The 16,383-nt window shown below is 56.6% G+C and overlaps 8 protein-coding genes across 8 annotated transcripts; 2 read left to right on the top strand and 6 right to left on the bottom strand.

Annotated features, from left to right (window-relative positions):
* Positions 1-246: 246 nt before the first annotated feature.
* Positions 247-1,445, bottom strand: B0H18DRAFT_973220 (uncharacterized protein). The gene is made up of 4 exons (XM_048043920.1): positions 1,172-1,445; positions 876-1,097; positions 789-813; positions 247-690 (listed from the first exon to the last, which is right to left on the bottom strand). The coding sequence occupies exons 1-4, from the start codon at positions 1,327-1,329 to the stop codon at positions 382-384; spliced, it is 714 nt and encodes a 237-aa protein (XP_047899662.1). The 5' UTR covers positions 1,330-1,445; the 3' UTR covers positions 247-381.
* A 508-nt stretch (positions 1,446-1,953) lies between these two features.
* On the top strand, positions 1,954-3,471 carry B0H18DRAFT_868211 (thymine dioxygenase; the record flags this gene model as incomplete). Its single annotated transcript, XM_048039924.1, has 10 exons — positions 1,954-2,139; positions 2,195-2,270; positions 2,335-2,528; positions 2,590-2,714; positions 2,766-2,904; positions 2,956-3,013; positions 3,069-3,169; positions 3,234-3,245; positions 3,307-3,381; positions 3,430-3,471. 10 exons carry the CDS (start codon positions 1,954-1,956, stop codon positions 3,469-3,471), a joined length of 1,008 nt encoding a protein of 335 aa, XP_047899661.1.
* An 81-nt stretch (positions 3,472-3,552) lies between these two features.
* Positions 3,553-4,571, bottom strand: B0H18DRAFT_973210 (uncharacterized protein). Its single transcript, XM_048043919.1, has 2 exons — positions 3,676-4,571; positions 3,553-3,617 (listed from the first exon to the last, which is right to left on the bottom strand). Exon 1 carries the CDS (start codon positions 4,446-4,448, stop codon positions 3,783-3,785), a length of 666 nt encoding a protein of 221 aa, XP_047899660.1. The 5' UTR covers positions 4,449-4,571; the 3' UTR covers positions 3,553-3,617; positions 3,676-3,782.
* On the bottom strand, positions 4,542-5,591 carry B0H18DRAFT_1206663 (uncharacterized protein; the record flags this gene model as incomplete). The annotated part of the gene is made up of 2 exons (XM_048036181.1): positions 5,479-5,591; positions 4,542-5,402 (listed from the first exon to the last, which is right to left on the bottom strand). Exon 2 carries the CDS (start codon positions 5,274-5,276, stop codon positions 4,542-4,544), a length of 735 nt encoding a protein of 244 aa, XP_047899659.1. The 5' UTR covers positions 5,277-5,402; positions 5,479-5,591.
* A 298-nt stretch (positions 5,592-5,889) lies between these two features.
* B0H18DRAFT_973208 (uncharacterized protein) lies at positions 5,890-7,330 on the bottom strand. Its single transcript, XM_048043918.1, has 3 exons — positions 7,273-7,330; positions 7,112-7,202; positions 5,890-7,054 (listed from the first exon to the last, which is right to left on the bottom strand). Exon 3 carries the CDS (start codon positions 7,043-7,045, stop codon positions 6,035-6,037), a length of 1,011 nt encoding a protein of 336 aa, XP_047899658.1. The 5' UTR covers positions 7,046-7,054; positions 7,112-7,202; positions 7,273-7,330; the 3' UTR covers positions 5,890-6,034.
* Positions 7,331-8,899: 1,569 nt separating this feature from the next.
* Positions 8,900-10,392, bottom strand: B0H18DRAFT_950635 (uncharacterized protein; the record flags this gene model as incomplete). The annotated part of the gene is made up of 6 exons (XM_048041964.1): positions 8,900-8,962; positions 9,087-9,107; positions 9,343-9,491; positions 9,545-9,980; positions 10,033-10,251; positions 10,273-10,392. The coding sequence occupies 6 exons, from the start codon at positions 10,390-10,392 to the stop codon at positions 8,900-8,902; spliced, it is 1,008 nt and encodes a 335-aa protein (XP_047899657.1).
* A 981-nt stretch (positions 10,393-11,373) lies between these two features.
* Positions 11,374-11,990, bottom strand: B0H18DRAFT_1113705 (uncharacterized protein; the record flags this gene model as incomplete). The annotated part of the gene is made up of 2 exons (XM_048032995.1): positions 11,374-11,429; positions 11,492-11,990. The coding sequence occupies 2 exons, from the start codon at positions 11,988-11,990 to the stop codon at positions 11,374-11,376; spliced, it is 555 nt and encodes a 184-aa protein (XP_047899656.1).
* Positions 11,991-12,877: 887 nt separating this feature from the next.
* Positions 12,878-15,957, top strand: B0H18DRAFT_319245 (uncharacterized protein). The gene is made up of 6 exons (XM_048037549.1): positions 12,878-13,320; positions 13,378-13,547; positions 13,604-13,950; positions 14,008-14,179; positions 14,230-14,338; positions 14,400-15,957. The coding sequence occupies exons 1-6, from the start codon at positions 13,297-13,299 to the stop codon at positions 15,792-15,794; spliced, it is 2,217 nt and encodes a 738-aa protein (XP_047899655.1). The 5' UTR covers positions 12,878-13,296; the 3' UTR covers positions 15,795-15,957.
* The last annotated feature ends 426 nt before the right edge of the window (positions 15,958-16,383 follow it).

Here is a 16,383-nt window from a genome sequence, read left to right as displayed (position 1 = left end):
CTTTTTGAGCTTTGCATGGCGCATCTTCGAGAGTAAAGGTGTACAGTTCCGCTTTTGGACACGAGCGCTTCCGCTTTGGGAGGTGTTACTACGAAATTGGCAAGTGTTGTTTTGGTAGGCGCTGGTGCTGTACGGTCGAAACGTAAGTTACGGGGCGACTCACTTTGCTTTGAAGATGCTCCTGTGGGACGGCACGGGTAGCATCCTGGTTCTATAGTAAGAAATGCTGATATTATTGCCGCAGCAGCCCAGATCAGGGAGTCCCACTGAGTCGGCGTCAAGGATACAGCACCTGGCACTGGCAGCATGCCAATGATGACTCGGATACTGGTATAGTGTACAAATAATATACATCGGACGGTCCATGCAGTCTATCCCAATCTAAGAATACATCCCAGAGAAATGATCACGGTCATCGTCGTCGCGGTCAAGATGCTCATCCTCATTACGATCGCGGTCTTCGTCTCGTCTCTGTGCTCCCTGTGCGATTGCGGCGAAGGTCGCTATATCGTTGTCGCTCGCGTGGTCGTACACTCCCATGATGAGGTTTGCGAGGTTTGCGAAGTTAATATTCAGGGAGGCCAGCGGTATGTCGGAGAGTTGTACATCTGTGGACCCTCCGTCGGTAACGGCCTCAGCAGGGATAGGCGCGTCGATAAATGGGCGCCGGCATGTGGGACAGGTCGTGCGCTAGTCAACACGGTTAGCATGGATGTCTTGGATGCAGCAGGTAGTGAACGCATGTTGCGTGCAGATGTCTAATAAGAGTTCCAGCGACGGACACTCACGCCTTGGTTCACCCAACTAAGAGTGCTGGAAGCAGCGGTGGGGTTTCATTAAGCGATGGGGACACAAGGAGAGACCGGATCACTCACTCCTTGCGGCAGAAAATGTGTCCACACGTATCCTTGAAGCGTGTCACGCCGAGCTGCTCCACAGGATGTGCCGGCGAGTCAAGTGCGAGAGCCGTCTCCTCTTCCGCCAGTATCGCGGAGAACGGCGTGAGACAAATCGGGCACGGCGAGGCGACCTCGTCAAGCTCAACAAGGTCTCGTTCCGTCAGCTTGGGGAGCCCCTCCGCGAACTCCTTCACCTTTCTGGGATGATCCGCCGCGGCGCACGATCAATTCGTAAGCCTCGGTACGACTCGAGAATTTGACTCAGCACGCACAACCGGTATGCAGCATTGTTGCGCACATGAGCCAACACGCCATCGAGGATGATGCCAGGTATGCCATTGCGGCCAGCCTGAGCATCGCGATGGGTTTGAAGCCTGAGGAAGTCCGACATGCTCCGGCGCCGTTGAAGGTTTGGTTGTGGTTGGGCCATGATCTGCTGTTGATATTGGCTGCCTCAACGATATGCGAGATGAGGAGATGCGCTCGACTGGAAGCCCGAGGAAGCTACAGGGCGGAGTCGCAGTCTGCAGTGAAAGCAGTACACACGATCGATTGGAGGCGCCCACCGGGATACGCGTCCTCGGGACGCGCGTTTCGAGCACGTGAGTCGCGACAGAGACTTGTCATTAACATTGACAAGTACTGTCATTCAGCCTTTCGTTACAGACGCCCTCGAGTCCGCGGGACGTTGACCAGTCTGCTTCATGTTTTGACAGTGACACTAGACTTCTGGTAAGTACATGCATTGGGCAGTGTCTCAAGCTTTCTGGGCTAGTGAAACCTCGACGACGCTCACACATTGCGGTCGCTGATGTAGGTCACTCGCCTGACCGGTACTTACATCCAACAACTAGTTGATGCGTACCAATACAATACATAAGTATGGGCCTTCGAAATCCGGAACGAGATGCGCGCAAGCGCCTTCGAGCGGGAGGATCGGTCATCAATACATAAGCCAGTGATCAGACGGTCCCGCAGTACCTAGATGGACACGAGACATCAAGTATGCTTCGGCGCTGTGACGGTGCGCTCCTTAGCTTCACCAGTGTCCAGCATGTCGGAGAGTATCAAGCTTGGAGATGTCAGCGGCATCTCCATCGTCGACTTTGCACCTTTCCTGGATGGCTCAAACAAGCAGGCTGTGGCAGATGCTATGATAGAGTCCTTCAAGGCAATCGGCTTCGTCTACGTGGTCAACCATGGTCTTCCAAAGGAGAAGATTGATGATATGTTCGGATGGGTGCGTACTATATCATGCTACCCGTGTACTACAGTGATTGAGGGGTCTGCCGTAGTCCAAGCAATTCTTTGCTTTGCCGTTGGAAACCAAAATGCTTGCTCCGCATCCCCCATCCGGAAAGCATCCACGCGGTGTGTATAACAAACCTTGCGCGTATACGGCCGTTCTGAGCACTGATGTGTTTGACCCTGTCAGGCTACTCCCCGCCCGGCCTAGAGAAGGTCTCGCAGCATGTGTACGACGAGAACGAACTGGACAAGATTCGTACACGAGCTCCCGATGTCAAGGAGAGTTATGAAGTTGGCCGCGAAGACGATCCTATGGCCAACATCTGGCTGCCAGACGGCATGCTTCCCGGCTTCAAGGAGGCATCTCTTGATTTCTTCTGGGTACGTCGCCACACTCCTCCGAAGGTTCGTGTGGTAGCCGTTTGACGCAGGCTTGCCTCAGACCTGTCGAGAGGTGCAGCTCACTATTCTACGTGCCCTCTCCTTGGGGCTCAACCTTGAAGAGGACTATCTCGAGAAATGCCACACTGCGGTTGATAATCAGCTACGGCTTCTGCATTATCCCAGGTACGTCACCACACATTTCGAGAGAATCTGCACTGCATGGTCCGAGAGCAGCGTCCCTGTTGAACAAGTTGAGAGACACGAAGTGGAGAGGATCGGCGCTCACTCTGACTTCGGGAGCATCACGCTCCTATTACAAGACGACGCTGGCGGGCTCGAGGTAGAGGATCCCAACAAGCCTGGAACGTTTAGAGTCAGTCGGTGTATAGCCACCTGACTCAGCGAGAACTGACAACTCGCGTAGGCTGCAACACCCGTCGAGGATGCAATCATTGTCAACGCAGGAGACTTCTTGGAGCGATGTAAGCAAGGGACATGGTTGGATATATCGTCGCGGTTCTTATACTGTGTGCACAGGGTCGAATGACACAATAAAGAGCACGGTGCATCGTGTTAGGGCCCCTCCGTTCAACAGAACCGCGGATGGCATGGCCCCGGAGCGCTACTCTATCCCATATGTACGTAGCATTACCTCCTTTGCCGTCGTCCAGCATCTTACTGAGAGCGGTACCGGGGCACCAGTTCTGCTCTGCGGTACGCACTGATGCTCGTCCTGATATGTCGAAAAGCTAGTATAACAGTCTCGTTCCTCCAGGACTTCTCGCGCGTTGTGGATTGTCTGCCCGGCACCTACTCTGATGACAACCCGAAGAAGTATCAGCCTATTTCTGTGCGTACAATGCCGACTCTTTGCGATGCATGTCTTGATGATTTTCAGGCCTACCAATACGTCATGGACCGTCTGAATGCCCTGTATTAGTCCTGGTTCGATGCGAATGACATCGCGGCCGGCCGAAAGTTATGTTGCATTGATATCTTTTTTTACTGCGAAACTGCGACCATATGCGAGTCAGCGTTACATGGGCCAATTATAGGCATGCGTCCGATGGCGTGGTCTGCTACAATGTACATCGTCTCCGATGACGATGCTCTCGCCATCGTTTTGACCACGACGTGTTTTCAGTCATTCTTCAGAGTGCTTCTGTGACGAAGACGATGTGATTTACTGTAATGTCCCAAGTCAGAGGAGCAATGACGAAGGACATGGAAATGAATACTTTGCAGTGCGCTCTATATTTCTGTCTTGAGGACCACTTTTCCCAACAGACCATCATGATGCTCAAATATGTCAACATGGTCTCTGATCCACTGCTCATCCTCCTTCGTAAAAACAGAAGTTCTGCCCATGGACGCCTTCTTGAATGGCTTCCCGGTTGCCTTCCGCGCCTGGATGAGCTCGCGCGCAGACTCGCTTGATAGGCGTGTCGTTTTGAATGTCTCTAACTTCGGTAGAAGGGGCTCCTTGTTCGAATGTGCGATGCTCTCCCATTGTTTGATCAGCACGTCCTCCCAATCCATGATCGCGAGTTCATCGTCCAGACTTAGCGAGAGCAACTCAGTCAGCTCTGTAAACATGTATGCAATGGCTGCTTCGTCGTCGCATCCAATTCTTGTAAGGTTGATCTCTCGCAGCTTGCTGAACACTGACCTGCCGGTGACAGGCGAGGGTCGCGCGAGGGCCTTCAGGAGCACAGTACCGCCAACATCGCCCAAGCCGCAAACGGGGAAGTACACGTCTTGGGGACGATGTATCGCCCCAACGGACAGCGAGACGAGGTTGGGCAGCGCGAGGCGTTCGATGAGACATATGTGTCCGTATTCGGGAGAGGCGATCTCGAGACTGCGGAGGGAAGGCAAATGAATGACAGGATCTGCTATATGGTCGGTCTGAATCATATCGGGATTCAGTGCGTCGTCGCGCCACTCGACCGGACTACCCGCAGGCCCTGAATTCGAAAATGACAGTTCTTCGAGTTCGGGCGAGCTGCGCTAGATGCGCGCAAAGTCCTTGAACAACGGTCGGAGGTCTTCCGCGTGGCAGCTGAGATGGAGTTCCTTCAGACCGCTCAGGAAGATGGATGTGGTCCAATTGACGTGGACGCCCACAAGGTCGACGCACTTGAGACTCGGCACATTACCGTGGAACAGGACAAAATCTTGTCTCTTGAACTCCTCCCCGACTCCCTCCGAAGGGTTCAACGCGTAATTTGAAATCCGTAGCACCTCGAGCATCGGCGCCCCGACGCACGCACCCAACTGGATGAGCGTGGGATGGATGAAAGAGTAGTCAAAGGCCATGATGTCGAGTGAATTCCAGCGAGTAATATGAGGGATAACCAACGTCATGGTTGCGTCGAGCTTCTCCAGTAGTTCGGTGGTAGTACGCGCGTCTGCTTTTCCTTCACCTCCGTCGAGAGTTATGACGATCTCCAACGGCGCTCTCTTGGACCGCTCGAGGTAGATGGCAGCCTTGTTGTGCCGCAGGTCATCCGGAAAGTCGAACGCGGTCCAGAGGGTGGGTAGGTTGATTGCGATGTCGCGCCAGAGCTTGCTGACGTGGGAGATGCTCAATTCAGGGAAGTGCCTCTTCCCATCGTCTGGAACGCAATCATACACGATGCGGAATATTTGGACGAGTAGTTCCGTTGGTAGGTGATAAATCCAGCACCGGCTATCTTGAGGCATGAGCCTCAGGTAGGGGTCACCGACAACAGCGCTTGACATGCCAGCAGTGATCGCTGGTGTTTAATTCCTATCAAACTTCTGACGGTACGCTGCCCACACACAAGAGCGGCGAGGCTCGGACTGCGCTCGAGGTCGAGTTACGCTTGAAGCTTGAAGTTCAAGGCACTGCCAAGGTCATACATGAGCATAACCAGTGACGCGACTCATGGCACCATGATATCAGACGTTGTGCAACACACACCGGCGTACGAATTTGAACAGTGAAGCTTGAAGGTTCAATGTGGATGCAGAAAACACACCGGCGTCGCAAGGCGGAGTGAGTGTTACCACTGATCTGCAGTGCACAGTTACAGGGCACCGCCCGAACCTGGTACTTGCCGTACGTGACGGTCACTGGTTGATTGAAGGTCACGCGTGGTCAGAGCGACCACTGACTTTTTGAACGCCTCGGCGCCGCTCAGCGAGCGAGTACGTACATATGTGTCGTTGTACCAGGTTGTAACTTAGCACCTGCTCGGATCCATCATTATGTCACCGTACTTGGCGTCCATCCGGTTGACAAGCATTGTCGGGCAGCACCAGCACGCGTGCACTGAAAACTGTACTTTACTTCCTAGTACTTACTGACCGCAGCGACCAAGGGCCAAGAGTATGATAGCAGTAGTGACCATGCATTCCCCGAACATCAATGAGCTACTTCTGCGTACAGTACATCATCATCATTGACATCTCTATTCGAACTCCCTTCAGCTCCGAGTCCGAGGTCCCGGTAGTACCAAGTGTCCCGTGAACGGATCTTACTGGCTGTTATCCACCTCTATATAGCACTTGAAGTGGCGCAGCTCGTTATTGAGCCTGTCATACTCGTGCGGATAGAGATGGCCTTGCGCGTAAACCACGCCGTATATAGTGTCTTTGACGAGCCTCCGGTCGTTCAGCAGCGGGAACAGCTTCGGCCCCGCGAGCCCGTGGGCCGTGAGGAGGGAGAGGTACGGGAGGTAAGGCTTCTCGCCCAATTCCGGGTGCTCCAGCACCCTGCGCCACTGCGCCTGCAGCACGATGAGCCACTCCTGGCAATTGAAGTAGTCGGCCCAGTAGTGCAGCGTGAACTTCTTTACGGGCTCGATCGCCGTGTAGAAGCGCTCCAGGACATCGATGTGGTGGCAGTGGAGCTCTCTGGTCGAGTCGAACCGGTCGAGCTGCTCGAGCACGTCGGCGCCGACATTGAGGAGCACGAGTAAGAGCTCTTTGCGGTCCGGCTGACCGTCGATGTCGTACGTGAGGTTGAGGGTGGTGACTTTCGGCAGGTCGAAGTGTGTGAGGAACGCGTAAAGGAGCTTGGGATGCACGTCGTCGATATGGAGCGTCTTCACGTTCGGCAGCGGAATCCTCCACGCCACCTTGGTGCTGTACTGTTCCTCGTCGAGCTCCTCGTGGTATTGAGTGCACATCGGAGTCAATTCATCCCAGTACTGGGCCAGTTCAAGCTCCTCGAGCTCTAGCTGGTCCTCGAGCTCTTCCAGGACGTGCTGTACGAAGAGGGCTTGTTGCGGCATGAGGTCGTTGTCCAGCGCCCGCACCGTATCCTTTGGATCTGCGAGCTTGAGCTGGTCAAAGGTTGGAGGACACGACCGGTCAGCTTCTCTCATGTCTTCATCGCCATCGTCGCCTAAGCCGACTGGCAGTGTTGCTCCACAATTCGTTTCATGCTGGCCCCTGTCTATCATCCGGTTGCACTTAGTGCATGGGTCCGGGCGAACCCTGACCGGGCCAGGGGAGCCCCACAGGATATCGACTCGGTTTGTCATCTTGTCCGTCTTCAGATGGCAAATCCGCGTGAGCATCAAAGAGTGATGGAGATCAACGACACTTACGGAGAATTTGACGAGAGGTTCGTTGTTGGATTTATGCACACACCTCCGCCTACTTACGTTCGCGCCGTGGAGAGACTCGCACAGCAGAGTCCTAAGTGACGGTCAGCAACGTATCATAGCTGGAGGCGTCGAGATTGCGCCTTGGATCACAGGAAGCTCACCTCCACTGGATGCTGAGTTAGAAGGAGGCTTGTTGCACGTACGGTAATCAGTTCAAGTCCTCTTATACCTACCATCGTACAAGCACCGCAAGCTCGGCAAGTCTGGCTGACCGACCGAAACAACGCGAGGAGAACAACACCTGCAGCTTTTACATTCCCGTAGCGAGGCGAGTCACAACGCAGCTGTGCGCGCACAACAGTGTAGTGCCCTTATCATCACGACGGGCTGCACATCTTCGATACGCGGGATCTTCTGCCAACATGCATATTGCTCTGCAGTGTGGAGAACAAGGGACGTTGCCAGTAGCTGCGGTGGCTGTGGAGTACAACGTTGACTTGAACGATCGACTCGCGACGTCGGACGTTGAAGTAGGAACGGTCACGTGCGCCCTACGCCGCGTCTGTGGCACTCACCGACTGAGTCTGGCGTACTGACCTTAGGGCACCTGTGGGATGTATATGACGGTCGTTATCGCGGAAAAATGCTTACACTTACGCCTTAGTTATCGCGTAAGATTTGCTACTTAGTTGACACGTGACCCGTCCACCTCGGACTTAGATTCGCTCCGTTTCGTACACTTGGTCTCTACAATAAGTAATGGATATTTCTGGCCTTGTCAACACTGTATATAGATTACAGTGAGTCACAGATCCGTTGTCTGCTCATGCTAGATCACTTGATTCTGCTTCGAGGGCTGGTGAATTGCCTAATGCGGAATCATTAGCCAATTGTGGCAACTCTGTCTGCGGGCCTTTACGCGCGCTGCTGCTCATTGCACGGCGAATCCGGAAGCCCACAAATAATTCTATAGAAGGGAGTCTGTGAAATTCCTCTCAGCATATCATCCTCATGACCCTCATCATCGACGAGACGTATGGCCCGGGATGCTTCAGTAGAATCTCCGATGAGAGCCATAGCATGAGCCTGTGGTTCTCACTATATCGAAGAGAACAGGTGATGCAACACAAAAAAAAGGCGTATGAAATTTATGAAGAGACATCATACATGAAAGAGAATAAGGGGAAAACGCCTGGCGCAGCGGCCCTGGCAGGCGCGATGTTCATCCCGATTAGGCAAGTACCGCATCGGCGCTGGACGGGCGCCAATCACACTAAATTCTAAGTCGGGAAAGTAAGACTTGCCGGTAAGTATTTTTCCACGAAAACGTCACTCATAGATGTACCAGGTCAAAACACACTCTGTCAAGACAGGTTTTTGCGGGAAAAAAAGCACTGCGCACTGTGTGCCCTCTCGCGCAGGCTACATAGAAGCGCACTGGGCCACAGAATCGAAATCAGTGAGGTTGGTTAGGTGGGTTCATACTACGGCGGGCAGTGACTGACACGCGACTCTGTAGGAAGCCATACACCAAGATATAAACAAAGTATCAAGTTCGCACAGAGCCTTAATAGAAAGATGAATTTGGAAGATGGAACTCCTCGAGAGTCTAAGCATCGACAAGGCATGTCATATTGCGTGTTAGAGGACTGTGAGGCACAAGCGGAGTATAACGTGCTCGTAGCCTAAGACGGGTAAGCCTGAGAAAACTCCCGGGATGGTAGCGTAGGGCGCATTGATTCTCCTGTGCTTCACGTCGAGATCCGACAACCTCGTACGAGCGAACTACTACCAGCTCATCAACAGCCCGCCCTGGACACCGTTCAGCAGCGATAGCGAGACACGCAGAGCCTTTGATGCCAATAGGGCGTGATGACAGTGGATTGGACGCGATTGGCCCATTAAGACTGTCGCGTACATGCGCGCTGGCCGCACAGTATGGGTGCAGGCAGCCTTGATGCGCGTGCACGCTTACCCAAGATACAATACTTGCTGACTGCAGCGAACAAAGAGGCAGATCGCGGCATAGTGGCCATATATCCCCCGAATATTTATGAGCTACATTCTGCGTGCAGTACATCATCATCGTCGTCATCGTCGTCGTCGTCGTCGTCGTCGTCATTTGAACTTGATTCGAACCCCCTCCGAGGTCTCGGCTCCAAGCGTCCCGTCAGAATATCGAAGTGGTCGTTCTCCGACGTTATTTTCTCATAGCACGCGAAGTAGCCCACCTCGCGCTCCAGCTTGTCGCGTTCGTGCTGCAAGATATAGCCTTCCGAGTAGCACACGCCCCAAATAGGTTCACCGACGAGGTTCCGGTTGTCCAGCAGCGTGATCAGCTTCGCCGCCGCGAGCCCGTGCGTGATCAGGTGGGAGAGGTCTGAGAAGTAAAGGTCCCGCCGCGATTGCGGGACCTTCAGCATCCTGTCCCACTGCGCCTGCAGCACGACGAGCCACTCCTGGCAGTTGAAGGGCCGTCCCAGTAGTGCAGCGTGAACTCCTTCACGAACTGGATCGCCACGTAGAAGCGCTCCAGGACGTCGATGTGGTGGCAGTGGAGCTCTCTGATCGAGTGGAAGCGGATGAGCTGCCAGAGCAGGCTCTTGCCAACGTTGAGGAGCACGAGCAGGAGCTCCCTGCGCTCCGGCTGGCCGCGGATGTCGTACATGAGGTTGAGGCTGTTGACTTCCGGCAGGGTGAAGTGCGTGAGGAACGCGTAGAGGAGCTTGGGGTGCACGTCGTCGATGTGGAGCGTCGTCACGTTCGGCAGCGGCACCCGCCACTCGATCTTGGTGTTGTATTGTTCCTCGTCGAGCTTCTCGTGGTACTTGGTGCATATCGGAGGGAAACCCCCCAGGTTTGGGTCAGCCTAACTGCCCGATCACTGACTGGTTCGGCATCTCTTTCAGAAGGTGTCGTACGAAGAGGACTTGTTGCGGCTCGCGGCCTGGCTCCCACGCCGGCTCATCCTCTGGGTCTACGAGCCTGAGCTTGTCGAAGGTCGGGGGCTCCGATAGTGGAGCCTCCGACCCGTCGTCTGTCATGTCTTCGTCGCTCTCGTCGCCGTCGCCGCAGCCGACCGGCAGTTCTTGTCCGCAATTTGTTTCGTGGCCGCCCTCGTCGGGCATCCGGTTGCACCTCTTGCATGGGTACGGACGCACCATGGTCGCGCTCGGGCATTCCCAGGTGATCTCGACGAACTCTCCCGGCGGGAGATCCTTCAGAGGGACGTTGGCACGGATGGTAATTCGCGTGAGCATCAAAGGAGAGATGGAAGTCATTGAGACTTACGGAGGGTTCGTAGGGTCGTTGTTGAACATATGTACACACTTCCGCCTACGTTCGCGCCGCGGAGGGACCGCACAGCAGGACCTAGCAACGGTTAGCAACGCAACAAAGCTGACGGCGCCGAGACTGTGCATTGGATCACAGCTCACCTAGATTGAAAGATGGTTGGAAGGAGGTTTGTTGCACGTACGGTACTAGACCAGTCCGCTTATACTTGAGCTGAACAACACTGCAACTCGGCAGTTTGTCTGACCGAGTGCAACAAGACAGGAGAACAACTCCTCAGCCAACCTCCGACTGTTATACTTCCGCGGTCGCCACTCATCACGATGCAGTGGCGCCAGGGACAATAGGTTATGACAACGGTGGCCTAATCATCTTCCAGGGGATGCACGCCTCCGACACGCGACATATTCTGCCAAGATGTGGACCGCACAGACATGACGGACAAGACGTTGTTGGTCGATGCGTACGACGGCTGTGGAGTACAACGATCGACATTCAGCCATCCATCGAGTCGGCACTGCATGGGCGTCTGCCACCTTCGCACGTTGTACGAGAACGGTCACGTGCACCCTACGACGCGTCTGTGGCACTCATCGGACCGGCTGTAGACTGTAGTAGCAGGTATATCTGACGCCTGTGGGATTGTTGGCCAAAATACTTCGGCTCTGCGTAGGTTGATCATGAAGCCGACTCGTACAGTGCTTAAGGACTTGCTGACACTGCATGAGGAGACGACGTGACGTTTCAGACAAGCGACCACTAACGCTGCCGCGCCGTCGTGCAGCTACCTGTCTGCGTACAATTCAGCGAAGACAGTGCATGAAGAGAATTCGCTTGACCCCACACCTCGCCACCGGTGATCAAGAGCACGAAGATCCGGTTACTTCTCAGCACGACCGAGCAGATGAATGAGCCGCGGCTGTTCACCCAAGCTGAGGCTCTGGCAAGACCGGCTTAATCGGGTGCGCTCATTGGCCATAGGCAGTGCGTGGCGGCGTCGGCGAATCGCAGATTGTGTTGGCGGCTTCGCATCACAGATTAAAGTCAATGGGGCTTCTGAGCGAGGGAGGCCCCGGAACAACCTACTCGAGGGCGCCGGTGCCGCCAGAGGGGCTTCTGCGAGGGGATCGTCGGGGGGAGTTCGCGTGTGGCTCGCGATTTGGACGCGCATGACGCGCATGGAAGTTCTGCACGCCCACAGGGGAACAGAGGCAAGAGATTCCCGGAACGGTGGCGCGATGCGCGTCAGTGCGCCTCGCTTCACGTCCGACTCCGACAACCTCACTGCTTCCCGCCCATCCAGCCACAGCCCGCCCTGGGCACCGTTCAACAACGCTCGTCGGGCAGGCGGATGCCAGAGGGGCGTGATTCGGATCCGGGTGGCGTCGGGAGTGTGCACATGCACGCTGGCGTACAGTACGGGCGTCGACAGCGTTGATGCGCGTGCGCCGGGGGACTGGTTTGTTGGCCGGGGGCGTAGACATGTGCTGAACGTACCTTCGGACTCTGGATATGCCTGATGTGACTGGCCAGACGAGGGAGGTCGGGAGACGAGGTGCGGCGGGGCGAGATCGGCTGCCGGCATCGCGTTGCGCCACGAAGCTCTTGATCGACGTGCGTTGCGCCCTCAAGGGGAATGGAGCCTTCCTGGGCGCGACATGTGCGTGGCGTGCTGAAGTAGCGTGACAGCGAGTCTCGAGGCGAGTTGTGGAGTTCTGCGGCGGAACACATACCGTTCTGGGCTTCATTGAACACTATTCAGTGTCGTACATGGCATGCACAATCACTTGTGGCAGCCGACACCGATAGGGCAATTCTAGCCGGGGAGAGGGGAGATATGTGTCGCCGCGACCGAACAGAGGATAGACCGACCTTGGCAGAGTTCAAAGTCGAACACATCGCAGGTGGAGGGCGGGAGGAGTGCCAGGTTTGGAACGGGCGCGGTGTGGCGGAGATCAGATCGTGTGCGGGCGTCTTCGACAAGGTCAGCGCGTGTCGCCTCGAGCATGCATTGATCATGTCACTTAGCGCTCAGCGCTCAGCCTCAGTGATGCAGCGTACAGCAAGCAACGCGCCACGCCTGTTTGGGCTCGACGATCGCAGGATGCATGCAGCAGAGCGGGCGCACCTGCAAAACGCGCACCATCTGATCCAGCGAGGTTGCCATAATCTCGGGGTAAGTGTCATGGGCGACACCTTCTCGGACTTGCCGGGCGGCGGGAAGCTTCGTTAATACACTGTCGACAGCCAACCCAAACTTTGAATGCAGGCCTTCGCCGCATTACTCACCCAAAAGCACCGGACCTCGCCCGCGCCGGCGAGAGTTGCGTCGCGCGTGGACGGGCCGTGGGCCATGGCAGACGCACGCTGTCTCGGGCGACGCGAACAGTGCCAGCGGCGGTGTCGGAACTCGATGCGGTGGCGCCGCCGTGCGCAGGCCGGGCTCGGTGGGCAGTGGGCGGAGGAGGCTGCTGGGCTGGGCAGACGCCGGGCGGATGCAGGAGGAGAGGCGCCCAGACTGAGCAGAAGAGGCAGGAGGAGACTTCCCTGTCGCTGGAGCGTGTTCCCTGCCAGAACTTGTCACTGCACGCCGGGTCCCCGCGAGGCTTCCCCAGACGATTATCGCCCGTCACGCCCGACCTTTTTACTCCCTCCTCGGCCCATATTCACCAGCTCATGCGCTCCGTCCGCCCCCCACTCGCTGCCGCCGCCTCTCCCCCCGCTGTCCCCGCTGCGCCGTGAACCCTTTCCCCCTCGTCGCTGCTCGCGATGAGCTCGAGTGGTCCCCCGACGTATCCCAAGCCCGTCCTCGTGTCCAGCCAGCGCGCACCGGGCGTCCCGACCCCCCTTCCGGCGCCCGTCCAGTCCCAGCCAAAGACAATCAGGCTCAGATGCCAGGCCTCGTCTCGCTGCCCGTGCGTTCTCTGTCTCCCGGTCCGCCAAGAAAAATAACACTGACTATATGCGCACAGGCGCGCATCTTTAATCCGCCGCCGGCGCGAGGACAGGTCCCCACCTTCGGCGTAATCCCCCGCTTCGAGATTAGCCTCGACGACATCCTCGAGCGCAAGCATCTCCCGCCCCTCGGTCTGAAGGACTTTGAGGAGTGGTTGCTGTTCGTTGAGCAGAGTGCGGAGAATCTGTACGTCACCCAACCATAAGCCAACCTTCTTCTCCTCACGTGGGCGCTCGGCTCAGGTATTTCATCCTCTGGCTGCGCGAGTATACTCAGACGTACGGAGAATGGGTGCGCAAGAGCCGGCTCGCGCGCATGTCGTCGTACAACGGCACTCCTCGACGCGAGTACCGCACGCCCCAATCCGCGCTGCCCGCGAATCCGGAGCTGTCCTACTCCTACTCGCGGGCGAAACGTACCTTCCTCACTCCCAACGGTGATTACGAATTGGATGTCCCCAGTGATGTCCTGGCACCGTTCCATACGTCTTCGCCGATCAGCCTGGCAGGAGCTCCCGAGGACAAGAGTGAGTCTGCACATGGGGCATCTTGGAGCCAAAGCCAGTCGACGTGTGTGTGGGGTCTCGAAGGTGCGTACGGATGTCAGTCCTTCCTTAAACAGTGCTCAACTGTGACTATATGCGCAGGGCACAACGTTCCTCCCCCGGATCCTGCGGTGTTTAACGAGCTCGCGGAGGTTGTGCGAGAGATGCTCACAGAAAGCCTGCAACGTTTTGTACTAGCGACGTACAACAACGTAGGAACTCCTCGGGCAGTCTGTGGAAGTGCGGGAGGAATCGTCATTGGCATTGCGGGCAGGTAAGCCTATCAGCCTTGGTACAACGCGAGCGTTCCTCACTATGGAACAGCGTTCCGCTCATCGTCAACTTCGCGGTTCGTGGCAACCGCTGGTGGAGGCTAGCTGCTATTCCTGGTATGTGGGCGGGCTTGACGATCTTCATCTCCGCGATGTACGGGGTATGTATGCGCCTCTATCTCTCTCGAGACCATTTCCATTGATAAAGGATTTGTTTGATAGGTCTGCATGATGATCTACGTTTTCGGTGATCTTCGACAACTACGATCATTCGAGCTTGTTCGTCCTCCCATCTCCGACCCTCAGCCCCACCCCTCACCCTCCGGCTCGGTTGCGTCGCTCTTCCAACCGCGCGCCGCGCCTGATACCCCCATCCCAGTCCAGTTCAATGTCCCATTCCGCCGCCCGCGTCGTCAGTTTTCCCTCCCTGAAATCAGCAACCCTATTCCCGTTAAGCCAGTCGAACTCGGTGGAAGCAGTACCATTCAGCGCGAAAAGCCAAAGCTTACGATTATCACACCGACGTCAAGGTTTTCCGAGGATAGCGATATTGATATTCAACTGCCGCAACGCGTATTGACACGTCCTGAGCGCGCATCGCAAGAGTGCGACATCGAAGTTGCCTCTGTGCAGTACACCGACGAGGACGACGGTGACGACAGCGGGTACGAGGACGATGACGAACGCAGCCAACGTCACCCGCCTGCGGATACGCCATGCATCGAAATCTCGGAGGCGTTCTATGACGAGCATCCCGCGCCCGAGGGCCCCGCAACTGCGTCGTTCCCCGTTGGCCGGCCGCCGCTCTGGCCCGACTACGACTCCAGTGAAGAGGCGGAAGTGACGACTACGGCTACCTTTATTCGCCCATTCTCGTACGACGTCAAAGGCGAAATTGGCGGTGACGTCGAGGCTGGACGCAGCATTGCAGCACGACAGCCCGTCGAGGCGTTCGATTTCGATGCGCTGCCCCCGAGGCGTCCACGGTTCGCCACTGGACGTTTCCGCGGACAGGCTCGCCGGGAACCCGGGGGCCAGACGGACGAGAAAGCGGCGAAGAGCTCGGGCAAGATCACCGGGGCGATCAACTCCCTCGACAAGTGGATGAGCCTCGGGCCAAAGGGAGTGCTCAGCCGCTGGCAGACACGGTGCAGCCCCGGAAATGTTGTGCGCGTGCACATCGAGCGCGAGATCAACGGCGTGCCCGTGTGCGTCGCGGAGCTCGAGAAGGAGCAGGGGTGGGGAATCGGCTGGGGAGTCGCAGCGGACCCGTTCGAGATGTCGCCGACAGGGACTCTCGGCGCGGCCAGCGCATTCACGTTCCCCAACCTCGTGCCGAGCGCGAGTGTCACTGTCACCTCGCCGACGTCGCCATCGGTCACGTCCGAGTGCTACGCGGAGAAGGAAGAGGAGAAGGAGGCGGACGTGAAGCTCGGCTGGACGGTGCGCTTCAGGAAGGTGCGCGCGGTGCCTGCGTTTGCGGTGCCCCTGACCCCGGTGCTGAACCCCGTCGTGACGAGGGCGCAGTGGGAAATCGTGGTGAGGAGCGCGTTGATTGCAGCTGTGGTGGCGTGTGTCGTCGTGGGCGGGCTGACGGGTGCGCCGGTCCCGCGGTGATCGCCTCTCGCCCACGCTGTTTCTTGTTCGAGTCGCTGTGCAGACGCTTTCGTTGGCTCTATCGCGATACTATGAAGACTGAGACTGTTTGCCTTGCTCTCTTTGATCTCGTCGTGTTCTCCCCTCCGCGCGATCGCTCTCCCTAGTCGCATGTGGCAACACCCCTGATGTTCACGCTCCTTCGGTGCCCCCTTCCATTGTAATCCGCTTCCTGCATGCACTGTTCGTCTTCCACTTCCCCGCTTTGCAGTTGTCCCTTGTGACCATTACCGCCTCTCGCAATATTACCACCCACACCGCGTCTTCTGAACTGGGTTGTAGATTGTATGTTATGTATTACTTCGTGCGCAGGGCTTCTGGAGTTCCCGCCTTATGTCCGCCCCTGCCCCCTCCCTCTCCCCCCTCCCACCCCCGCCATCATTGTTGTAACCCCGGCTGTAGCGTATACGTGCCGCATTCATTGCAACGCACCTGTTTGTCGCGTCGAGCTGTGGACCAAGTTGTCGGATTGTAGAGCTGTCGCAGTTGTTAGTGTTACTCGTGTTATGTGTGGTACTACTTGGTACTGGTACTGCATTGTAGTCGTGTG

This window comes from Fomitopsis serialis (genome assembly GCF_022376445.1).
Source record: "Fomitopsis serialis strain Sig1Antser10 chromosome Unknown B0H18scaffold_3, whole genome shotgun sequence".
Taxonomy (NCBI): Eukaryota; Fungi; Basidiomycota; class Agaricomycetes; order Polyporales; family Fomitopsidaceae; genus Fomitopsis; species Fomitopsis serialis.
The sequence above is the reverse complement of the archived record's forward strand: the minus strand, read 5'-3'. Positions and strand labels throughout refer to the sequence as shown.